The following is a 25,686-nucleotide window of genomic DNA, read 5'->3' on the forward strand; positions in this document are numbered from 1 at the left end:
CCAGCCTCGCGGCCCTGCCAGCCCCGCCGGCCCCGCCGCGCACACGCTCACCGACTCGTTCGGTAAGATGTGGTTGTCCGCGGCGCTGAACTCTGCCACCAGCTCGTCCGCCACCTCGTTGTAGGACGTGGTCCCCTTCCGCTGCACCTTCTCGCAGACCTTCATGGAGAAATGCCTCAGCCCCTTGCCGTTCTTCTCCCCTTTCCTGCTACGCTTCCTTCAAAGACACAACAGGAGAGCAGTGGCCTCAGCACACAGCGCCAGCCCAGGATCCAGACCCGCCTCCTAGGACCGGCGGGCGCCTCGAGGGGTCCCGCGGGCTGCGCTCAGCAGAGCAGGGACGGGAGCCTGGCTCCGTCTCCCCGTCCAGGGACCCCCTCCTTCCTTTAAAGGCTGGAGAACAAACTTAAGTGGCCGGACCTTACACGTGTATCTTCAGCTCTCGGGAAAAGTGGGGCACGTGACCCAAAGGGCAGACCCCAGGACACGTCCGATGTGTATCGGGACGCCAGACAACGCTGCTTCTTAAAAAGATGTCGACCGACATCAGGGGTTATGGAAGTTCTGCTGCACATACAGGAATCTGGGGGCAAACGTGAGCCAGTGCAGACACCCTGATGGCCACGTGGCCGCCGGCGCCCAGCGCTGAGGCTGGAGCGCTTCCCCTCGGCGGGGAGCCCCAGCGTCCGACCTTCCTGAGTCGCCACAGCGAGGAAACGGTCGCCCCAAGTTTCTAACTGACGAATTGCGGGAGCTGATGATTTTTGCTTTAGAACCAAAAATACAGACACGATTCTACATCTTTGCTTTTGTTTGCTCTTAGGGAAAGTTGCACAGCTGACCTCTGAGTAAAGTCGCTTTCACATCGCTTTGCTTTTGGAGGAAAGGAACAGGGTGGTGTGGCCGTCACACAGGGCTGTCCCCACGGCCACATTTAGCTGTTTAGGAGAAGCTGCTGCGAAACCCGCCACGTTTATTGGGGTTCGAGAAACGGTACTTTCTGGTACAGACAGCGCAAAGTGTGAAAGTTACCGCTGCGTTGAGAAGCCAGAGCCCACCCCCAAAACCGCAGTGGAGTCACCACCCCCAAAACCGCAGGGCGGCGCGGTCCACGCGTCTACTCCGGGCACGCGCTGGCCAGGGCCCGATCCTCTGGCGTGCTGGTCGGCCACGTAGCCAGAGGCTGGGGGGTAAATTCTAGGCAAGTGCTCACCCGGCAGACCAAGGTGAGGGGTCTGAAGACTGGTTCTGGGAGACAAAGTGGGTGTTAGGGGTGTGTGGGCTTCCTACCACGATAGTGTTGGGCGCTGCAGGTCTCTGAGGCGTACCAATTACCTACAGTCAGAAGAGACAATTCAAAACAGTCAGAATCTCCTCCACACGATGCTGCCGCTTCATCACTCTCGTCACCTACAGCCGCCGCCGAGCTCTATTAACCACAAAGGTCAGAGAACAGTCACGTGGGCACCCAACGGGGACACCTGGAGCCCTGGGCAGCGGGGGACGCCTGGCGGCCTGGCCGGGCCTGGAGACGACTCCGAGGGGGACTCCCACGTTCCTCTTTTACTTCCTTTCCTTTCAGTGACACGAGACAGGATAAAACGCTATGCTTCAGCGGTGCTAAAATGAGGCCCCAAATGAAGAAAAAAGGAACGCAGGGCTAGCGAGGCTTGCCAAGCGGGGAGCCCCGGGCACCCCAGACAGCACAGGGCGGAGGAGAGGCAATGGCACCGGGGCCGCCCCCAACATCCACACACCCGTCCCTGCACAGAAGGCGTCTTCTGACACCAAACGCTCAGAACTCTGGTCCCATCCGTCGACAGTCACACATTACGGGGACACGGGGACACTGCCTCGTCCAGCCACGTAAAATCCTAGCTTCCCAAAGAGCTCGTGCCCGACCCAGGAAACCACTCGAAGCACCGCTTCCTGGTGACTGCACGGGGATGGCGCCGAACGTGTCAGCACTGGTCCCCAGCACTGGGCGCGTGGAGAGCAGGCCGTGTCCGGGCTATTTTAAGCTGGACACTCCCGCTAGTCCGCTGCTTAGTGGGATAAGGGCTACCTGCCGTGGCCCTGGGACAGCTGACCTGGCACGTTGCAAATTATCCCTAAGCCCAGGTCACCTGTCAATGTTAATGATCTGCAAAAGCCACAGAAAGGAGAACAGCTCAGCTGAACTGCGTTCTTTTAATTCACGCCCCCAGTGACTGAGGCATCGTCACCGTGTTTTTCAAACTGCAGGTCACTCTCATCCCAAAGACATGCGATCAAATAGCTAGCGTTCTGGAAAGTGAGGCAGGATGGAAACGAGGGTGAAGCCCCAGAGGCGAGGGCCCCGGGTCTCGGCGGGAGGCGCGTGCAGCCAAAGCCCGTGGCCACTGGCTCGGGAACCTCGAGACCCGTCCCTCTCAGCACTCCGCCCGCTACGTCCTCAGGAGAGCAGGCTCGGGACGCCGGCCCAGCCCTGCGTGGCCGGCAGAGGCCAGGCTGCTGCCGCTGCCCCCAAGAGGGGTGCCCAGCCTCGGTGTCACTGCCCCACCGGACACAAGGGCCCACTCCACCGTCCACCCCTAAGGACACCTCCCGTGGGTTCCACTGTTCTGCAAGGAGAACAGAGCACCAGGCACACAGCAGCGCCCACCAGGTGCTCACTGCAAGGGCAGCCTCCTTCGACAACAGGACAGGTGAGCGGGGAGCGCACCCTGGGCCGGCGGGCCACTGCCCACAGCCCCGCGGAGGACACCACAGGTGTCCCCTCACTCCCCTATTTTCACTATTTTCCATGGACTTCCCTCCTGTGGGAACCTGCCAGCTCTTCTGCTTTTAGCCCTGTGTCTGTAGAGATGGACAGGCATCTGTGGCGGGCCAGCTTTAACTCTGAGAACGGGCATTCTGGGAAGAACACATTTCCACAACTAGCTGGGCTCCGAGACGGCTTGGGGCAAGTCAGCAGTGGAACTTCAGGTGGATAAGCTGCAGGTCGGAAAGGCACCACCAGAAAACTCTTCACGTTAGCTTCCTCCCAACTATTTAAACTGGTACTAATGACAGAACTGTTGCTATAATCACCAAGCTATTCTCAGGCGTGACTCTGCTATAACGTAACGCACAGTACCTATAAAATAAAATGATGTGGATTATAACTTCTATCAAAAGCACATTTATTGGATATCTGTGACGTGCCCAGCAAGGCCTAGGACTCCCACACACCACGGATTTGAAAAATCACAGCAATGCTGCTGAGCAAACGTGGTCCCAGCTCCCTGACGGGGGAGGCCACACCGCTGCCCGGGGCCGCCTGGCGGGGCGGTGGGCGCTGAACGCCCCTCCTCGCACGGCCCCGTGGAGCCCTGAGTCCCGTCGGGAAGGGAGCCGCCAAACCCCACAGGTGGGAGCTGACGGGCCGGTGGGAGTACTTGGAGGAGAGGCGCCTGGCACAGTCCCAGGAGCGCAGGCCCGCCTCTGACCCCCTCCCATCGGCCAGGATGGGCAGGGAAGCCCCCGCCCTGCAGCACCTGACGGCCGGCAGAGCCCTGAGGCCGCCGTGAGGCCCGCACGGACACCAGTCTCGAGTCCCGGGCCGGCAATCGGCCCGCCCTGAGGAGGGCCCAGGCCCGGGAGCGGCCAGCCCGCACCAGCTCGGGCCCAAGAGCACGCGTCACCCCAGGAAACACCATCAGGGCAGACGCGGGACCAGTGTGGCCGGCGGGGAAGCTGCCCTGGCCTGGCCGGGTTCCGCCGTCCAGCGGCACACACAGGAAGGCCCAAGCCGGGGGAGGACACACGGCACTGGCCACGTGCTCCTGAAACCTGCGGGCCCAGGAAGGGAAGCCACAGGGCCAACCGTGCACCACCCTCCCGGCCTTACCACTTGCTGAGCGATGTTGACATTGGACTGTCCGAACGTTTTTGGCAAGAGCTGCTTCCCAAGCGTGTTTACTGTGGAGGGATGAACGGCCACTAAGGACACCACACCTGCAACGCAAGGAGACCAGAGGTCACGCCCTTCCTGAACTGAGGCTCCAAGTGCCAGTGTCAGGGGGAAGCTGCCCCTTGGGAGACAGCCTGACTGCCCCCGACCGTGTTAGACCCGCGGTCCGCCGCGAGCCGCTACGAAGCCGATGCCCAAATCTGAGGGGGCTGCACCCACGCTGCCACTCTCCCTACGATGACCCCTACCCGCCCCTGTGCCCTCGCGTCCAGGGATCGGGGGCTCCGGGGCACCCAGGCCGTCACCAACCTACCCGACCCCTGTGGGCTGTCTGCCCACCGACAGAATGCTCTGCTGGGACCACAGGCCCCGAAGCTAAACGGCTCTTCAAGTCTGCAATTCTAAGACAATTACAGAACTTCACAGTTGGAACTAACTCGTATTCCAACACCTCTCTGTGTGTTGGCAACCTGGCGTAGAAATCTAACGATCTGCTTTTGCTCGAGAAGTAGAATCCGCTTCTGTTTCCAGGAGGAGTGACTTGTGAGGAGCTGCCACCTCTGTAACAGTCAGATAACCTAACACAGAGCTGGGGAAACACCTCGGGGGGACGGAAACTTTCCTCCCCTCAGCACGAGCCCGCTGAGAGCGCTGTGTGCCCACACCAGCCTCGGCCCCAGGGATACAACGGTGAACCCCTTGCCCCGCCGACACCAGAGGGCACGCGTGCCCGGGGAAACCGGCAGGCGGGCCCGGGGGCACGAGCGTCCTGGAAGGGCCGGGACGTCTCAGGTGAGGAGACATGGATTTCCAGCCCCACTGGAGGGACGGAGAAGCCCCGTGTGGACAGGACCCCCCGGTTCCCTAAAGCACACGGGCTCCGGGCCCCCAGGGTGGGTGGCGGGGGTTCTACAGGCGGGGAGCCTTGCACCAGGCTGCCACCGGAGGGCGCTTCCCTTCACTTCCACCAGGTTCAGCAAGAGGGAGAGACACGGCCGTCCGTCTGGCCTGGTCCGAGGTCTCATTTTTGAACTCTTCACAATCCATGCATTTTAAATACACTTCTTCAAATTCCAGTAAACAATGAATTCTGATGCTACGTACGAACAATGAATCATTTCTATTAACCTAAGTTGACGAAGACAGATATGCATCCTTCAACTGCCTAAATATTAATATTTTTACCAATCAACACCAAAACAATTTAAACTATTGGCTGTAAGCAAAATAGGTTTATCTGCTTTGAGTTTTTTATATTCCTCTAAAAATAGAGATCTGTATCTTAACAAAAACAAATGTTTAAAAAATTGTTTTGGATATGAGAAACATTTTTTAAAAGACACAAAATTACTCTGTTTTGCACTGAGAGATTTAAAATACGCTCAGGCAATCAAACACACCACGTTCAAATTTACATACAGATAAGTAACTAGGAAGTTTAAAAATACGGAATCGGTTATTTTCACTAAAAAGAATAACTTTTTTTTCAATTTGCAAACGATTCCGTTTTCAACCACCCGTGAGCGCAGAAGCTCGCCGGGTCAAAGCCCACAGCAGCTGTCCGGCACGGCTCCTGGCGCCGGTCTTTAAAGCCATTTGTCCGTCGTTATGCGGAGGCCGCATCCACGGAGGGCTGCGTGGCCACCTCGCCGCCAGTCTGCAGGTCCGGCTGCGACACCCAGCCGCTACCCGGGCTCCCGCCTTTGCCCAGCTCGGGGCGGGGAGAACTCGGGGGTGGACCGGGCCAGCCCCTCCTCACCTGCACCCATGCCGCCTGTCCCACCCCGGGGATCTTCCCCTTGCGTGTACGCTGCAAATACAAGTAATAACTTTGCAGGCAGCCTTAGCGCCAGTACACAGCACGCACAGAATCACGAATGCCATTTCACTGTCTCTGCCGAAAAGCTCCCCACTCCGCCCGGCCAGCAGCTACCGCGCTCAGAGCGTTCACTGCGTCTTCCACGCTTCCCACACACGCCCACGCATCCACGGACAATGTGAGTGCTGTTTGCGGGCCTTTACATCTAGAAGGTAGTACGTACTGTACGCATTCTACAACTCTGATGCTGATGTTTTTGAAACTGACCCACAGAGAGATCTAGCTGACTTCCTCTAAGGCTGAGCCGATTCCATTTTAATATCAGGTGTAACTATACAAACATACAATGTAATATCTACATGTTCCCGGTGCCCCTTCTCCAAGGGAACCTGGGTCCCAAGTGACCTTCTGCGTCACGGGATTCAGCCCAGCGCTGGCCTGCGGCTGTTCTGCGGCACGGGTACGCGCACGCACGCACCCCAGCACCCTCTCCCAGGTTTCTGACAACTGTTGACTCAGTTGAGATTGGCTACTTTTGGTCAACGTCGGGCATGGAATGGTATTCCGCTTTTGGTTTAATCTGGCCAGAGCAATCAGAATGCTTTACACGTTTTCCTGATAAACGTGCCACACACAACCCATTTATGGGGGCGGGGGCATAACATCTCAGCCACAGGGAGGTTAAATTATAACACAAGCTAGGAATCTGCTCCCTAGACATAACACCGCTTTAGCCATAAAACGTATACAAAGCCTTTCTTAAGGGAACTACCAAACAAAGTATTTTCAAATATAACATTATGAACTAGAGAATTCCTTTCAAAAAAGCGAGTTAAGAATATATACTGTCTGACCTGTTATAACCATTAACAGAAAAAGGATTCTAAAATTATTACATAGGTTTATCATTAGTAACCATATCATTAATATCCAGAGGTTTTAAGATACCTTACAGTATGAAAACGTGAGGTTTAGTGTTTTCTTGAGAATAATTTTAAGCAAACGTTTAACAATTTCCAGAACCTAGTGTTTGAAGAGTTACTATTTGCCTGCCATGCTACAAATACCCTGTGGGCTAACGTGGCCAAAAGGGTCAGGGCAAGGCGGCCACTCGCACGCTGGGTCTTCCCAGCCCCGCCAGCCGCTGGCCTCACTGGCACTGGAAGAGCCCGGCGGCTTCCTTGGTTCTCAGGCATCAGCGGGAGCTGCCCTCCTGGGCCATTACAGCGGCCACACCTGCCCACGTGGACACACCACTCACGGGCAGGCCCTGCGGGAGCTCCCGCATAGATCAAGGGGCAGCATTCACGGGCCTGGGGCGCCCTCTGGCCGTCTTGGCGCCCTGACCCCGGCCACTCCTGGGCGACTCCCCACCACGTCCTGGGGAGCAGCCTTCCACCTCCCCGAGAACCATCCCCACCTGGAACGTCCTCTGAGCCCCCGCCCTGCCCCAGGGGGCCACAACGGGGAGGGGCACCTCGTCCTCCTACAACAGGCCTCCCAGCAATACCGGAAGCTGAGTTCACCCTGCGGGTGTGTGTCTGGAGGGTAGGTTCCGAGTCTCAAGAATCGTAAAGTGACACCAAGCCTCCAGCCGCACGTCACTACTAAGTTCTCGCCTCTGCTGCCCAGAAGCCCATCCTCAGGCTGAGGGACAGAGTGACCCGGAGTGACCCGCGTCCCCAGAGGACGCCCCTCACCAGTGAGATGAGGACCCGCCCTGGGAAACAGCACGTCCCGGGAGTGGAAGATGGTGGCCTACGCGCACCTGGTACTCAGGAGCCCAGAGCTGCCATCGGGCCACAAAAGGTGGCACCAGATGTTGCCGGGAGAGGACAACACAGGTCCCAGGACACCACGTGCATGGACACCAGGTGTCAGACGCTCCCGAGGAAACGTGCACTTAAACACACGTTTACGTCTTCAACTGCACCCTTGGGTACGATCAGCGCTTTTTTTCAGTGAACACGTATTATCTGTTTGATGAAAACTTTCCAATTTGAAAGGCAACAGCAAGCATGCCGAAGGCAGACACAGATCAGAGGAAGGAAGGCCCTGCAGCTGCGGCCCCGCACGGCACGGCCTGGTCCACCAGGCATCACAGGCCAGCACCTCGAGGTGGGCGTCCTTCTGACCCAGCAAATCCACAGCTGGGAGACCGGCTCAAACACACCCACTAGCAGGCGTCCATCCCGTGTCCCTACAGGAAGGAAACTGCAAAGCTTGGGGCCCCTGGGAAGAGGGCCCGCAACGCCCCGCCCCACCCCCTCCCCTCAATCCCAAGGGTGCAGACAGACGTCGAGGCTCATTCAGGACACAGCGCGGACGAGGAGACGCCGCTCTCTCACGGGGGCACCGCGCACCCGCAGGCTTGAGGTGGGCTTCACGGGCATCAGCGTGGCTGCCCTGAGGCGGAAGGAGTATCCGTGCCCTGTGCTGTGTTCTCTTCCTCACACTTTTCCCGAATCTCTGCATATAGCACGCAACTTACTAACCAAAATAAACTGCGGCGCTGACCCCGGTCCTTCGGGGGCTCCAGGCAGGCAGCTCCCCAAGTGGGGCTCCCACCGCTGACAGGGGTCTTCACGTCAGGGCACTCACACCCACCCCACACTAGACACACTTATCCAGAGACGTGCCTTCCCGAGACGGGCGCCCTTACCTTTTCCAGGACTAAGGTTCTGGTCGATGAAGACCTTGAGTTCCCCGTTGGCTTCAATTAGACCGGCCTGTGGGGGCAACGACAACACAGTGAGCAGGCGTGGGGAGCGCGGCAGTCCATCCAGCAACCCGCCGCTCGCACACCTCGCCGTCCCCACGCAGCCGCGAGGCCCGGGGGCACGTGCTGGCTCACCCACCGTGATCGGCTCTCAGCAGCGGGAAAAGGATCCTGTCAGCCTCTGAAGCTCAGCCTTTGGGACACCATGCAACACTTCCCTTAGTTATCAACTAAGTCACATGGCATTTCACATTTGGGATCAGCGATGCGTAACCACGGGTGGGCCACCGGGAAAGCAAACTGGTGCTCTGGCCTGAGAAGAGCACCTTTGGTTCCGTCAGCGTGCCGGACACCGCGCTCCCAGCATCAGGACAGACCTCTGTGCATGGGGGGCGTGGGCCTGGGGCCCGGGGCGTGTCCGTCCCCGCCCTTCACGGCCACGGGATGCACCCAACACCCCCCAGCGCCCCCCTCGTCCCAGGGCGACCAGAGGGGCACAGGGCGGCACCTCACGGTCAAGCGTGTTTGGGGCACCAGCACGATGGGCCGCTTGAACGAAAGAAGCGTGTGCCCGACACGTGCGACTACGGAGGGCTCGGAGCACCACCCAAACTGTCACAGTGACGGCCTCGGGTGAGACACGCTGGGGACCCGGACCTCCACAGACCAGCCACGGTACCGCCCTGCCCGCCCGCGTCAGGCCGTGTGGCGGCAGCCTCCCCACGTCTGGGAACCGCCAGCGTTTCTCTGCTCCGCCAAGCGCCAGGAGGGGCACCTGCAGCCACACCCTGGACCCAGCGGCTCTGCTCGGAGCGGGGCCCGAATCCAGCCCTCCCGACCGGACCTGGCCGCCAGACACGGGTATGTGCGTATGTGCAGATACAGACGCACACAGACACGCATGCACGTAAACACACACACACCCCAACGCACACCACACGCTCACACGTCCACACACACGCTCACACGTCCACACACACACGCTCACACACGCTCACACGCCCATATACACAGCAACGCACACCTCGCACGTGCCCGCAACAACCAGGTGTGAAAACAAAAGCTAATGGAGACCCTGCCCAGCGCCCCCCGAGACCGGCCGTGGAGAAGCCCACCTCAGCCCCGCACCGAGGTGGGGCTGGGCGGGCACGTCCGTGAGGCGCTCAAACGCACGCACATCCCCCACGGGTAGACGGGGGAGCCCCCCGACCTGCTGAGGCCCCAGACAAAGGCAGGCCCCACGGGGGAGGGGCCACCCACAAGCTGAGCCCAGCAACGCCCTGTGGCTGTTTCCTGACCCCCCAAGAAAACGAGGGGGAGGACCAAGTGCCTGACCACCAGGACCGCCGCGGATCACGGCTGGGGAGCCCGCATCTCACGGGTCCCAGAAACGCCCCAGTAATGCAGGCTCGGAGCCCCAGAGCCCCAGAGCGAAGACCCGCCAGGGCCAGGAAGGGCCGTATAAGGACGCGCACCTGAAAGAGGCGACGAGAGAGGCTGGTCCCCCTCGCCTGGATGGCAGCAACGGGCAGGGGGCCCCAGGCCCCCCGCCCTTCCCTCCGGCTTCCGTGTTCCCCGTCCTGCTCCCCCAGAGCTGACTCCGCGTGGACGCTGCAGCCGCAGAGCAGAGACCCGATGCGGACATGCCAGCTGGCGGTCAAGGAGGTCTGCCTGCCCCCATGACGAGGCCAGTGCCCGCAGGGCGCAGGGGCGGCCCGCCCTGGGGACCAGCGTCCCCTGCGCCGAACAATGCCGCTGCCCCCGTCGGCCAGGGCCCCGACGCCTCCGGCCTGCTCGGTTCTCACGCTTGGCCCGCAGCGACGTGACCCACGATAGCTCGGCAGCTCACGCCCAGGAAGTCCTGCGTTGGGGCGCTCGCCCCCCACCCCGGACGCAGGGCCCACCCTCCGTTCCTCGGCCGCAGGCTCTCCGCAACGGCTGCCCGGCCAGAGCCGACGGGCACAGCCCATCCTGCAAACTGCTGAGGGTGGGGCAAAGGGCCACCCTTCTCTGCCAGCCCCAGCCTCCCACCTAAGCCAGGGGAACTTGGACCAGGAAACATAGGAGAAACGAGGCAAACGGCTCACGAGCTCTGGGGCAGAGCCGGCTCCGCAGCGACACTGCACAGAAGCGGCCTCCTGACCCTGGATGCCACGCCGCCTGCACCCACCGCGCGGCGCTCCAGAGCCTCCCACACTCCAGCGGGGAGCCACTGCGGAGACGGGGCCGGAACCCACGACAGCGCCTGCGTCTCCCGCCGGGCTCTCAGCGGTCCCCTCGTGGACATCTGGGCCGCCGCAGGGCCCCCCACCGGTGCCAGCTGACCCCCCGTGGTGACACCACCCAGAGCCACGGATCGGGCTCCGCCGCCTCCAGAGAGACCCCCCCCCAGAGCGGCCGGGTGCTCGGCCCTGATCTCCCAGCAGGGGCGAGAAGCCTGTGCCACCCGACACCCGACTGAGGCCCAACGGCCCGGAGGGGCCCGTCCCCTCACACGGACGGCCGCGTGGACGGCAGCCCGCACCCAGCCAGGCTCCCAGGTGCAGAAACTCCCTCTACGTCCCCACACAACGTGTCAGAATCACAGAGGAGACACGAGCTCGCCTGCACGTGAAGGAAACAAACACCTGAGAAATCCTCCCTTCAGACAACCTGAAGCGCCGCACCAGCGCCGCGGGGACCTCCTCGCTGAGCCTGGAGGAGCCGCCTGGACCTGGGGCCTCGGGGGCTCCCGCCCTCACCGGGGACCCGTGGGGACCGCGGGCTGTGCCCCACAGCGGGGTCGCCCCTCCTCCTGTGCCGCTCGCTCGGGGTGCCGCGAGGACACCAAGGCCCCCCGGGGTGGCCGCCAGACCCAGGGACAGACCCCTCGGCAAGGCCACCCGCACCCGACCCTCCCCGGCTGCTGGGAGAACACGTGTGCTGTTACTTTCGGCCACTGCATTTTGGGGTCACTGTTCCCACCCAGAGATGATGCCGGTTACAGGTTTCCTCAGAACATAACAAAGCACTGCCGTTCACCATCCGGCCGCCACTCTGGGGGCAAACCTCACAGCCGTGGGCAGCCGCGGCCGTGACCCCTGGATGTGACGCGACCGCAAACCATCAACTACACGCAGTCACAGCCCAGCAATTTCTCAGGCCCCCTGACCCCAGAGGAGGCCTTTCTGAGGGACTAAGCGAGCGGCACTGGCCTCGGGGGGGTGGGCGACAGCCACAGTCAAGCAGCTCGAGACGTCAGAGCGACGGCAGCGGAGCAGGGCAGACCCTCGAGGCCACCCCGCTGCCGAGACGGCTCCACCTCACCTTCTAGACCTACCAGGGACGCTGCACACAGACGTCGCCATCACCCCTGAACCCGAGGCCCCTCTCGCCCGGCTCTGTGGGAAGGTGACAGAGTCGTCTGCGGGCCTGAAGACGACTCAGGCCAACACCCTAGCCCGCCCCGGGCTCCGTGTGGGGACAGCACCTCTGCACCGCCCCTGCCCTGCAGGACACCGCACCGGAGCGGGACAAACCACGGACAGCGCCGACCTCGGGAGAGGAGCCGGTCCACCCAGGTACGCACGGAGGGGTCGCGGGCATCGTCACCCACAAGCCACCCTCCACCCCAGTGCAGCCTTTTCTAAAACGCCCGCTTCAGGAGCAGGCCTCGGGGCCTCTCCCCGCACCTCGCAGCCCAGAGGCCACGAGCTCAGGGCCTTGACAACAGGCATCAAAACACAGGTGGCGCTTGACCCTCGAGACGTATTTCTGAAACTGCAGTGAATTGGAACATCAGCGCTCTGGACTCGCTTTCTGACAAAATCTTTGTATTTAAGGTGCAAACCTGGCTTCCTCTAGGGAAACACCATGCTGCTAAATCCATTACATGCAAACCAAGAACAAAGGCACTCGTCTGCCATAACGAACCTTAATTTTCCTTAGAAGAACCATATTCTGCCTTTTGTGTTTGTAGTTAGCGGAAAAAGTCGGCTGCTCCATTACAGGAGGCACAGCTATGCCATTCACAGTAGCAGTGACGGTGAAACACGCGTCCCCAACACACAATGCTGCTAGAAAGGGCTGAACAATTAAGAACGAAAGCTGAAAAGCTGACAACCACTGTACTTAAACTAGCAAACCTTCCTACTGCCGACACCACCACGCTCCAGGCTTGAGAACTGCAAAGTGGGGCCCCAGCTCGTCACCTGCCCCCAGGAGGCGTGACCTGGCTGAGCCCTGCCGCATCTCCCCCCCAGTCTGCCTCTGCATCACCTCCCGGCCTCCTTCGCTGGACCCCGAGGATTCCGCACAGGCCAGGGCCCGCCCACCGGGGAGGGGCGCTGAGGGAGCCAGTTTGCACGCACGCGCACACCTTCACCTCAGTAACCTCCTCCTGCCTCATCCTGAAAGGCTGCGGCACTTCCCGAGCCACACGGGCACACCCAGCGCATCAGTGCTGTCATGGTGACGAGAAAAAGACAAAATCCATCATCGCTGGCCCTCGTGGAAATCATGAGAAAACCTAGTCCACAGCATTCCTTAACATCAGCACTGACGCACATACAAGAGAAACATGAGGTCCTTTCAGCACAGCAGTCACAGGAGCAGCCCTAACGTAAAAGGACATGGACCCCGAAGAGCGCTGCCCCCCTCGCCGGGGGACACGCACCCGGTGAGTGAGCCAGGCCCCCCGCTGGCGGGACTTCGCGCCTGCCCAGTCCCCTCCCCCGAGCGCGGCCTGACCTGGTGGCCAAACCCGCAAAGGCCAGGGCAGCTCACGAGGGACCAAGTCGCCTGCCCGCTGGCTCACCGCCCCTCCCACCTGCATCTTGTGTCCGTCTCTGTCTCTCCCCATCTCTCTGTCTCTGTCCCCCTCTGTCTCCTCGGCCCCTCACTTGCTCTCATGATTTGAGGGCGACAAGTGGCCCCCGGGGGCCTCAGGGACCATCGAGGACACCTTTGGGTCCCGTGCTCCTGCCGCAGACGCCACAGGTGACAACACTGCTCTCAAGGTCCCTAAACTCTGGGTGACCTGCTACGGAGCTGACCGAGGCCACCTGCCACGGAAGGGCCACCACGGAGACATTAGGAACCAACGAGGCCGGAGTGCCAGGGCGAGGGCTGAGGTCCATCACTGAAGAAAGGCTCCAGGTGGACAGCACAGCTCGGGAGGCTGTGCCTGGAGCCTCAGATCCAGCTCCTGCCACAGACACCACAGAACAGGTGAAACCGGCCCCTGGCGCTCACAAGGCGGTACAGGGGAGGCTGCCTGAACGGGTGAGGACCCAGGGCCACGTCCACGTGAAACACCCCACGGGGCCCCAGTGGCAGAGCCCCTCGGGGTCTAGGACCAGCGGGGAGACACTCGGGAATCAACGTGCAGCATTTGGGGCGTTTCTCTTCTTTACTTACTTGCATTATTTTTTGAGCTACAGCTGATGTACAACATCATACGAGTTTCAGGTGTAAAGGTTTCCCACCTTCAAGGGACACGGCCTGGAACATCTGATGCCACGACAGTAGCAGTGTAACCAGTCCCGGGGGAGGCAGGACAGTGGGACAGCCCTGAACCGAGTCACTCAGGACGCGACAGGGGTGCGGGCCCCTCCCCCCGCACACATTTGAGGTGGCCCACGGAGCCGCCTCTTATCGTTCGTATTCACCAACATGAAAACGCCCGGGACAAACCCGTGGAGAAGCACAGCAGGAGAAGAGCGTCTGGGAGCACGTATGCAAAGCCGTGTAACGGACGTGTAAGTTACTCCCAAAACAACCCCCAAAATCTAACAGCAAGGCCACCCTGGACCGTGATTTCAGACGACTCTTAACTTTCTTTCCGACTCTTACATGGATTTTTAAATAAACCCTCTACTTCCGTAACTGGGCAAACATGAGGCTCCCGCCACTTCCTCAACAGAGGATCCAGACGCCCCAGGATCCCAAGATCCAGGAAGCACGAGGTTGGGGGGCTGCAAGCCGCGGCTCTGAGGCCGGGACCCCCACCCCGGGACCCCCCGGTATCCACGGAGAGGAAGCCAGGTGGCGGCCAGAGCCACGGTGGCCACGGCCACAGCGAGTGGCCTGAGCCACAGGCAGGGAAGCATCGGCCACAGGTCTGGAGAGGAGACGGCCGGCGGGCGACAACGCTTCCCGCACCAGGCCCAGGGCTCGCCACCAGTGGGGGTCACACTCACAAGGCCCAGCGGGCTGCAGGGATCGGGGGGCGCAGGCGGGGCCAGGAACCAGGGTGAGGCTGCAGAGTTCAAGTGAGATCCTGACCCCCTGCCGGGATGCTGGCTACTGTCCCCGAGGGGCACACGGCCGGGAGGCAGGGCACAGCCCAGCCCGCGTCTTCTGCTTCCTCCTTAGGGGCCCTGACGCCCTGCTCGGAAATGCCAGGACTCCAGGGCCTCCCGTAGGGCATCAGAGCCCCCCGCGCCCCCAGAGACCCACGTGTAAAGGAGCGCTTCCCCCCACTCCGCCCCCCAACCTGCTCCCAGCGCCACGCAGATCGTCTAAACCATCACCTTCCACCCACCAGAGAGCAGGTGCCGCCCCACTCCCAGCCCCCAACACCAGGTCCTGGGGCTCCCGTCAGACCCGGCCTCACCCTCCCTAGAAGGACGCGGCCTCTAACCCACAGTCTGACCAGCCTCACTCATCATGGACAGAAAAACAGCGAATTCACTCCACAACAGGTGCAAACGCAAGACTGCCCTAAGAAAACGTGACACAGCTCCGAGACAACTTCACATACCTGCTTCCGTCCCGCTTTCTGGCCTTTCTGCGGCAGACCTGCAGGGGCTATAGCCCTGCCGCACCCTCTGCCAGGCGACGGAGACTAGGACCCCGCCCCTCTGCAAGTCGCCCCCAGGGGAACATGATTTCAGGTTCTTTAGGACCAGAAAGGCTGACCCAATGGGCGGGCTTCTCCCCTTCCCCAAAGCCCCCAAGGCCTGTTCTGGGTTTGCCCCTCGTCCGCCCTCCTACCCACTGTGCCCGGCCGCGGCCCCTCAAGGGGAACCCCGTCCCCAGACCCAGTGCAGCAGGCCCTTCCCCCCAACAAGTCCCTGCTGCCCACACCCCACGGGCACGTCCACACTGCAGCCAGGGTCCTCCCTGCACCCCGATGCTGGTGGCCTGGGGCCCTCGGCTGCACGAGGGGGTGTTCACCCCCAGAGCTCCGATCAGATCCAGATGCCATCGATTCAGCATGAGACATTTTCACTCAAACCCTGATTTTTCTGAAATGCAAATGAAACAACATAAAGATGAGACCCACGCCAGGTACTCAAGTCCCCAAGACCAGGAAGCAGAGGACAAGCCATCGTGTAACAGCTGAGGCCGAGACCACGGCCCCAGAGGGGCAGGAACACAGACCCGTGCCGGCCTCGGTCACACTGCACCGGGACGACAGGGAAGGAAGAACCTTCAGACACCTGGAAACTACTGTTCCTAACGTGAAACTTCCAGGTGTGAACTCTGGTGTGCTCTCCATGGTGTAGCCTGAAATGATGGTATATCTACCACTCATGCTGACGACAGAAGAACCAAATCTTAACGTTTTGCTGTGAAATGACGACAACGGTTTCACGAACATCCTTTGTTTCTGGAGTGGATGCAAATCAACAGGAAATCGACACCTGAATGGAGGATGCAGCACGGGGCGCGTTCGAGTCACAAAGAAACGTGATGTCTTAGAAGGAACATATTCAGTCTCTGAATCAAAAAATGCAAACGGAAACAATGAATTTAAAACCTCACCCATCAAATGGAGCGAGTCTGTGGGTTTTTAAATTAGCAAACTTGGTGTTAAAAACGGGCGGTTAAAATGGGCTCCGACAACCTGATGGGAGTAGATGCGACTCGGCACGCCCGCCCCAGGAAGTCATCTGAGGACGCCTCAGGCACGGCGCACGCGTGTGAGCGTCCACCCGCAATTACACTGCCAAGAACCCGTCCTGGGTTATCATGGTGGATCTGTGCAAACGTGAGAAGACTGAACTGGAAGCCACCAGTATCCCCACTGCTGGGGCCTGGGCACGGGGCAGAGGGGCTCTGTCGAGTTAACCCAGCCCCACCCCTTCAGGACCCTCCGAAGACCCGCGTGTCAGGCCGCCACTCGGCTGTGTTTGCTTCTAAACGCCCACTTGTGCCGCTTATACTTGTTATTAAACGCGTGGAAAAAACCGCAAACAATCTAGGTCGCATTCAGCACCTTTAAACGTCCTCTACGTCCTCCCTCCATCCTGCAGAAATCAAAGCTGGGCCTTACGGGCTATGGTTTATGCAAGAAACGTGAATCGATGGACCCGTTCGCCAAGAAAGGCCTTCGCTCTACAGCCAGGGGGCTGGGAGGGCAAGCATAGGTGTTTGAATTTTACAAGATGAGTTTAGGAATGTATCCTTTTTTATTATTTCCCATTTTAGGTCACTTTTCGGTAAGTGACCACCTACGATTCCCCAACGTGTCAAATAAACGCACAGCTGCTAAAGATGACACAGGAGAAGAGAAAGCCCGACTGGGGGAAACAGCGACAGCACACGGACGTGGACGGGGTAGACGTGGGACGCACAGAACGTTCACACGTGGGTAAAACCTTTGTCATGTACAACTAAGTGAAGATCCGACAGGAAGAACCTACAAACCCCCAACAATCCCCTCAGATGCCGGCTGGCAGATGGCTCCTTTCTCTTGTTCTCGTTCTCCTGGAGCTTTTCCAACTCTGGCCCAACTAACAATGCGTTTACGATCACGAGAAACATTCCCTGAACTTTTTCAGTAATTCACACTCGTTCCTTGCGGAACTTCTGCTAAAACGAAAACCCAAGGTTTGTGACAAAAACGCCTGCTGGTGCGACATCAACCAGCAAAGACAAACTCACGGCTGCCACAGAGAACCCCTGGGGTGGCGAATCCTCTGCGGGATGGGCCAGGAAGGGCCGGCAAGTCTGTCACCGGTGACTGGGCAGGGAGGCAGAGCGGCGCGGCCCGCGGCCCGGTCCACAGGCAGAATCCCACCCTGGGTACCATCCAGCAAGCGCTCCGTGTCCCTCTGGGCCCTCGGTGACACGAAGTCATCTGTTGGGACACCGGGGTACAGGTGTCGGGAGGTGCTGCGTTTCAGGGCCCAAGGGAGGCCCAGGGGTTTCACTCTGTCTAACAGAATCCCCTTAAAATCTGGATCCTGTGAACACAGGACCTTGATGGACAGAGTCCTGAGCTCAAACAACAGAGGCCGGGCTTCCCTGGTGGCGCAGTGGTTGAGAGTCCGCCTGCCAAGGCAGGGGACACGGGTTCGTGCCCCGGTCTGGGAGGATCCCACATGCCGCGGAGCGGCTGGGCCCGTGAGCCATGGCCGCTGAGCCTGCGCGTCTGGAGCCTGTGCTCCGCAACGGGAGAGGCCACAACAGTGAGAGGCCCGCGTACCGCAAAAAACAAAAACAGAAACAAAACAAAACAAAAAAAAACAACAGAGATTGAGAGAAATAAGTCCAACTTCACCCTGGACCCTCGAAATCCGTGCAGCACATCTGCTCCGGGCCCAGATAGCGCCACGACTCTTGAGCCACCACCGCCGGCTCCCGTCCAGGCCCGCGCAGCGTAGACAGACTCCGTACCGGCCGTGCCCGTCTGAGCAGAGGGGCCGGGTTGAGTCCCACCTCCATCTGGGCCAACGCGATGCCACACTGCAGAGGTCTGGCCCTCACGCCACGAGTGACCCAGGGCTGTGGCCCAACCCCGCTCCCCCCAAGGCCCAGCCCCCTCAACAAACAGCACAGAGCCACAGGAGGAGAAGCCAGGGCTGGCGTCCGAGCAAGAACCACGCTGCTCTACGCTGCAGAAAAACGAGGCTCGCTCGACACCAAAGAGAAGGGCTTCCAGCAGCGACTGTGTGCGGAAAACGCCCCGAGGGGCCACAACGCGCGTCAGGCTGGGTGCCGAGCCCCAGGTCCACAGCGCACCCCGGCGTGACTCGCTCACCGAGGAGCAGGGCTGAGAAAGCATCCTGGCTGTACCAGGAGACAGACAGCATTTCCCACCAGGTGCGACGCAGCCGCGGGGTCCAGGGCGGCACTGCTGGTCCTGCCACAGCGTCCTGCTCTTCACACAGCCTCAGAGTTTCTCCAACTTCACTCCGGGCAGAAAAAAGGTGATTCCGAGACAGGAAAAGCCCGTCAGCAAACAAGCACAGCAGTGCTGGCTGCACCGCTTTCGCCGCAGCGGGCTGAGCTCTCTCGCTCGTGTCTCAAGCGGGAAGAGAAGCACCGTCAGCGCCCGGCGGGCCCCCACCTCACGGCCTGAGAGACACGGCCGGTCCCGCCAGCCCAGGTCCCCTTCCGCGGCCCGAATCTCATCACCGAGGCCCAGGCCTGGGAAACAGCATTCAGGACGTGTGTTTCTAGACAAGCTCATTAAACCAGGCCTCGTTATGCATCCCTCACAAGCCTAGATTCCACGCGTGTTTCTTCGGTCTCCTGCCCTCAGTAACACAATCCAGGGGTTTTTCCATAACCTCACGGAACGCAAAGTGCAACCACAGAGCAGCTCCACGGTGAGGTCCCCGAGCCCTGACGGCAACTCACAGGCCCTCCCGGGACTGCTGGGGCCGAACCGCGGCTCACCTGCCCTCTGCCCCCAACCTGAAGCAGGGAGGGGAGGGTCCCAGGAACATCTCCGCAAACGCAGGCCTGATATTTCACGAATCGACTACCCCCCACCTGCTCTTTTCAAACCTTTGTGACGCTGGAGGAGGACTGGTCCTCCCAGTGGGGACGCCAGCCCCGTGTCCTCCTTCCGAGGGTCACTCCAACGGCCGGGGCGGGGGCTAGTCACGGGCTCACTCCCTGCGGCCCCTCCAGTCCAGTTCTAGAACAACTACAGCCGCTACACAGGCCCTTTATCTCAAACCCACAGTCTTCCAAAGGCCAATGGCACCAAAGCACTCATCAGGGCCACAGACCCTGGGTCACTCATGGCTTGAGGGCCAGACCTCTGCAGTGTGGCCCCACAGATGCAGGGACACGCGTGCACCACACGTTTAGCACGCGCACACGCTCAGCACACACACACTCAGCACACACACACATGCAGACGCGCACACACGCACACGCTCGGCCCCCTACACGCACACGCTCAGGAAACACACACAGACCCACATGCACAACGTCAGACGCCATCCACTCTCTACTTCACACAACTGCAATTTTTAGTACGATGAGACATCTCTGACGGTGACAGTTTTCACATTTCCTTCCACGCCTACATTCACCGCAGGAGCGTCCTGGGCACTGGAAGCCCTCCCATCAGGATCTGTCATGGGACCAGAGGCACAAAACAAAACCCACAGATACCCAGCTTCATAAATCAATAACCAATGAACTGCATTTCCACTCAGCAGGGTGACAAGTCCCCGTGGGGGAGGGAACAGGCAGCCCCAGGACGGCGCCGCCAACAGCGTCGCCACCACCTTCGACCCGCGCGCCTCTGACCCACGGGCCTCGTCGCAGGAAATCGTGGCAACACCGCCACATGCACATTAAGGACAGTCCCTGAGCTCTGGTGTGAGTCCCACACACGAGGGCCGAGGGTCCCGGGAGCAACGAAGGGGCCAGGGAAGTTAAGGACGGCGCGGAGACCCACTTTCCAAAGGGAACGGTGGTGGTGAACCACCGAGCCACCAGGCTTCTTTCCACGTATTGCCGGAAAATGGTTAAACGCGGGAATGACAGTGTTTTGTCCAGACGCCTTTTAGAAAAACACACGAAGACTTCACCTCTTCGTGCACTAGGCACAGAAGCCCCACGGCGGGCGGGCAGCTCGGCCTCAGGCGCCACCGGCCTGTGCCCTCACCCTCCCCACCCCCACCCTCCGGGGTTCAGGGGGAACACGCCGCTTGCTCCCGACTCTGCTCCACCCTCACCGCCGGGGTCACCGTCACGGCTCCGGCAAACCCCAAACCCCACGCGAGGCCAGCAGCACGCAGGGGTCCTCGGCCCAGTAGGGCAGGACCCTGGGCCCGACGCACCTACGACGGGGTAGAGAGAAGCCCCAGGTACGCCCAGGAGACTGGCCCACCCGCAGGGGGACAGCCCACGCTGCCCCGTCCCAGCCCCTCCAGCCCCAGCAGTCCCCCACGGAGCCCCCAGAGCTCTGCCGAGCTGGAGTCCCAGCCCACCACCCCCTTCAACTCAAGGGGCTTTGATCTTACACGAGCGACCACACTGAGGCCCCACTGCTTAAGTTACCGCTGGCTGCCAGGGTCGGCTTCCCAGGCTCAAACGTCACACCCTCCTTAAGACTCAGGCAGCGGGACACGGGCCAAGCCCTGGCCCGGCCGTGGCCTCCAGCCCGCCGACCCCCAGCCCCAGCGAGACCTGGTTCCAGCACACTTGACGGCCCCCAGCTCAGCACAGGCAAGGCCACTTCACCTGCATCTCCTCAGGCCGGTATCACCACGGCACCGACCTCCACGGCCGGTGTCACCTACTCACATCGCAACGGACGGTCCTGCATCACTCCACCCAGCCACCGGGCTGCCTGCGCTTTGCGGGGCTGTGTCTCCAGGAGGGACCATCGGAAGAGGCCGCTAAGCAGTCCTCCTCCTGCAGCCGGGCCCGGGGCCGTGACCGTCCGTCTCTACTTCCCCCAGACGCCCCGGAGCAGGAAGATGGCTCTCCTCCAGGGGTTCACACAGGAGGGCAAGAAACTCGGCCCCCAAACACCAGCCCCGGCACCGCAGCGCCCTTACTGCGCGCCTGCTGCCCGGCCCGCGTCCTTGGGGCGAACGTAGCAGAGAAGCAGGCACGGCCTTCGACCGACAGAGATGATAAACCCATACCCACAGACACCACACAGGGGCACCCGAGTCCACACATGCTGGCGGGAGGACTTCACACCTGTTATGTGGTCCCACAGATACAGACACATTTTACGCCTCCAGCTGTGTCTCGGGCTGTACTTCCGTGCAATTAATGAGTGAATAAGTCCACGGCCTCTTTTCCCTAACGTTCACAGAACAGCACATTCTGAGAAACACTGAAGGACAGAGCTGGGGTTTCAGTTAACTATTACCAAGGGTAGTACAGGGCTACACGGCCCATAAAGTATATTTGGGGGCCTAAAAGCCTGTTTCTTGCAAACTGTGAAGAAAAATCACTCACTACGTCCTATAGCTTCATAACAATATAAAGCTAAAGGAGAATTTTTTACCACATTTTGTTCATCACCGAATTTCACTCTTTCTGAGACAAAGAGTTGCCGAAACCAGTGCTCAGCGCTTTACGGATCGAAGCTGAACTAGCTTCCCACGAGGTACACAAGGCAGGTGCTCAGGGCGCAGCCCAGGGCCGGGCCCAGCCCTCCTGCACTCAGGGCGTCCTCCCACAAGGGCATGATTGATTTACGAGTTAACCGTCGGCAGGACCCAGAAATCGGGCTGCGACTGAGCCTCCTAACGGAGCTTACCGCCCGGCGTTCAGGCCTGCGAAGCCCAGGCCGAGGCCGGCGCACGGCTCCACACAAGCTGTGGGTTTCTCCTCTTCTTTCACCTTTACCTTGTTTCATGTGCTTTAAAAGCCTGAAAATCAACTCTTCTGTGGTTTATGTGTGGTCATTCTGAAACAAAGTGGGAACCTACCAAGAACACAGCACTAGGCAAACGTCTGTCCAGCAGGAAGCGAACATACTTACATCTTTTGCCATGTTACCAGATCCGTGAAATCGATGCTATAAATGTTCACCCTCCAGAGAAGAAAAATGGTTTTTCTGGTAAGAAGGAAAAACGAGGAATGAGTAAGGATGAAATAAGAAGTAACACCAACGTTCCCCCAGTACCACCGCTGTCCCCACTGCCCCTCCGGGTAGCAGGTGCCTTCCTTTCCAAACCCTTCCTTTCCACCCCATCCCCAGAGCGCGCGCAGCCCAGAAATGCCCCCTACCTTGGAGACTTTAAAGTCATCCCAGGCAGGGCAGCCCGTCAGCCACCAGGATGCCCGCCCAGCCTCCCTGACGCGCACAAAGACCCCGCGCGGATAAGCCTGGCACCGCGGCCCCGCACACACGCGCTCCCACTGGCGCTCCCGGCCCACCCGCGACCACCGGCCGACCGGTAACTCTGACAGGTGGGCTTCCGGGGTCCCGGCCTCCGGCCTGTCACTAGGCCGCGGCCGCCACCCGCGAGCGCCCCCCGCGCGCCGGAACCGGCAGTCGGCGGGCAGGTGGGCCCAGCGCCGCCCGGACCCCGCGCCCCAGACCCCGCGCGCTCGGACCCGCCCCGCTCCGACCCCCGCCGGGTGCGGACGCGGACGCGCGCGCCGCTCCGCCTGGAGGCCGCCCGCAGGCCCCGCCCGGGACCCCGGCCCGCGACCCCGCTGGGCCGGTCACCTGGGCGCCCACGCGGCGGCCCTCAGCGAGCGGGGACCGGGTCGGCGCACGCGGCGCGGGGGCGGGGGGCGGCGGGGTCCGCGGGCGCTCAGCGCGCGCGCCCCTCCGGGACCCCGGCCCGCCGCACCTGGCGGGCGGTCGGCGCGCGGACACCGGGCGCGCACACGCGGGCGGGCGGGCTGAGGGCGGCGGTCCCGGCGGCGCTCGGCCGGGGTCCCTGCCCTGCCGAGGCGCCGGGGCGCGGGGCTCACCCTGCGAGCGTCGGGCGGCGTGACGTGCGCGGCGCGGTGACGTGGGCGGCGGCCCGGCTCCCGCAGCGCGCCTGCGCGCCTTTTCGCGCCTTCGGCTCCCTCCTCCTCCTCCTCCTCCTCCTCCCTCCCCTCCCCCTCCTCCCCCTCCCCCTCCCGCCCGGAGGCCCGCGCTCGAGCTCCGAGGGGATGGGCTGCGCCTGCGCGTGCCCGCGTATGTGCGCGCGCCGACCGGGGATGGAGAGGAGGGCCTGGCCCAGGACGCGGCGGTGCGCGCGCGGGGTAGCCGGGCCGGGGATGTGTGCACGTGTGCGCACACGGGGGATGGGAGCCGGGGGTGCACGGGCGAGTGTACGCACCCGGGGGACAGGGGCTGGGATGTGTGCACATGTGTGCGCATCTGGGGGATCGGGGCAGGGGGTGCACGGGCGTGTGTGCGCACATGGGGGACAGGGACCAGGGTGCAAGTGCGTGTGTGTGCACTCGGGGGACAGGGGCCTGGTGTGTGTGGATGTGTGTGCACCCGGAGGACAGGGGCTGGGGGTGTGTATGCATGTGTAGGCACACGGGGAACAGGGGCAAGGTGTGCAGGTCAGTGTGTACGCACACGGGGCCAAGCGATGGGTGTGCACGTGCGTGTGTGCATAGCCAGGGGCAAGGTATACATGCACACACGGAGGACAGGGGTCGAATGTGTGTGTGTGTGTGTGCGTGCACGTGCAGATGTGCGGACTTGGAGGAGCGGTGTTCCAGTGTGTGCGCAGCGCGTATTTGTACTCGCGGAGGAGAAAAGCAGGCTGGGTTTGTGCCCGTGGGCGTGTATGGGCGGGTGCATGTGTACGTGCACAGGAGGGAGAGGCGGCCAGGCGTGTGCCTGTGCAGGTGCACGGAGAAGACCGGGTGTGTGCGCACGCCGCGTGGAGGGCCCTGTCCACTGGGTGCTCTCCTGCTCCTGCCTTGCCGGTGGGCTCCACGCCCACGCCCGGCCTCTGGCCAGATTCCATGTCCTCGGGGCAGAAGGGTGCGGGTTTGCTCCTTATCGCCGGGTGGACTGGACCTAGTGGATACTGAGCCCTGGACACTTGTCCCTCCTCTGGCCCACCACCGGCAGGGCCAAGGGCATGGGGCCGGCTGCCGGAGACCCAGCAGAGGGTGGGCGGGGCCTGGGAGCCAGTGCAAAGGTCAGCGCCTAGTCAGAGGACTGGAGGGTGGATAGAAGGCCACTTCCCTGCACCTCGGGTGTCGCTGCCCCTACCCAGGACTGGGAGCGTTTCACGACTAACCACTGTTATGCCGATTATGCCCACACCAGCTGGCAAAGCCACTCCAGTCTTTTTTTTTATTTATTTATATGATTGCACGGGGTCTTGGTTGAGGCTGGGCTCCTTAGTCGGGGCACGTGAACTCAGCTGCGGCATGCGTGTGGGATCTAGTTCCCTGACCAGGGATCGAACCCCGGCCCCCTGCATTGGGAGCGCGGAGTCCTATCCCCTGCGCCACCAGGGAAGTCCCACCGCTCCAGTCTTGAACTGTCAATGCCCTAGTTAGCGTTGGTTTCTTGAAGAGCAGAAATCTTCCCATTCTTTCTGCTGATTAGTACACTGCACTTAGAGAAACAGGGATGGAGAGGAGAAGGGGGGAATAAAAGGCTTCAGAGGGACAGTCCTGCTTTCCTGCGGGCAGAGCACCTCGCTTCCCTGTGGTGAAATGTACACAGCTCCCCAACGGTCACCAGGGCCCCATGGTGTCGGAACCTACAGCCCTCCGTTCTGTTCAAGTGGTCATGTGTCACTAGCCCCACAGTTCTTTCCCAGGAATTCTTTCTTGTTTACTATATTGGAATCTTCACCCCCAGATGGCAGGTGGAAGCCCACTCCCAGCCCTTGGACCCAAGTGCACAGCCAGCAAGCCTCTTGGTGACGGCTGGGGGCTCAGCGTGAGAAAGAAACGCTGGGCCAGAGTACGACTCTTAGACCTCTCCCTACAGAGTCAAGATTCCAGTAATTCAGCCACATTGACACGGATAACTAGCTCTCATATTCAAAATAATTTCTGCGCAGAAGTCACTAGTGAAACATTCTGAACTCGCAGGAGCTACCGCAGCCCTAAGTCTGCTGAGGCTGGTTTGCGTGGAACCTCCCTGCCTCCATAGTCAGGTGCCCCACAGAGCCCCTGTGCCTGTGTTAAAAGGTAACAGAATACAATTTGGGGTTGAGCATCCAAAGGCTTTTTGCCACTGCCTCACCTTAAACCCCTAGGCTGGCAGAACAGTAACCTTGGTGTGTGGTGAGCCGCACGCCCGTGTTCATCTGATCGCTCCACGTCCAGTCTGCGTCGGGGGGTGTACAGAAGCACAGCCCGTAGTGCCGCTTCCGTTCAGTGCTGACTCGCTCCTCCTCCCAGGGGCTGTATCACTGCTGTGTCGTGCAGGACACCACAGGAAAATGGTGCTATTCTGTGTTTTATTAGAAGGAAGTGACCCGTCCTTCCCAGGAAAACGGCTCACCTCTCACAAGCTTCCTCTTTCTTTGGGCACCTGCTCTGTTGAGTCTCAGAGTGTGATATAAAGCCTTCCCCCACCCCCACTAAACTCTC

General features: G+C 60.9%; 1 protein-coding gene across 7 annotated transcripts in view; it reads right to left on the reverse strand.

Moving 5' to 3' along the window:
* TFDP1 (transcription factor Dp-1) overlaps positions 1-23,163 on the reverse strand; it is a 29,268-nt gene extending 6,105 nt beyond the window's left edge. The window contains exons 1-6 of one of the 7 annotated variants that reach the window (XM_082675758.1): positions 23,095-23,163; positions 22,151-22,225; positions 8,416-8,482; positions 3,872-3,978; positions 1,214-1,335; positions 52-217 (exon numbers count right to left, since the gene is read on the reverse strand). In XM_082675758.1, coding sequence (XP_082531884.1) covers positions 52-217; positions 1,214-1,335; positions 3,872-3,978; positions 8,416-8,482; positions 22,151-22,162 — 474 coding nt within the window. In that variant the 5' untranslated portion in view covers positions 22,163-22,225; positions 23,095-23,163. Of the gene's footprint in view, positions 1-51; positions 218-1,213; positions 1,430-3,871; positions 3,979-8,415; positions 8,483-22,150; positions 22,226-22,398; positions 22,484-22,970; positions 23,033-23,094 lie in introns of those variants that run through there. The other 6 variants (XM_082675760.1, XM_082675759.1, XM_082675762.1 and 3 more) reach the window with 6 other exon arrangements.
* Positions 23,164-25,686: the final 2,523 nt, after the last annotated feature.

This window comes from Grampus griseus (genome assembly GCF_964374135.1).
Source record: "Grampus griseus genome assembly, chromosome: 18".
In the NCBI taxonomy this organism is placed as follows: Eukaryota; Metazoa; Chordata; class Mammalia; order Artiodactyla; family Delphinidae; genus Grampus; species Grampus griseus.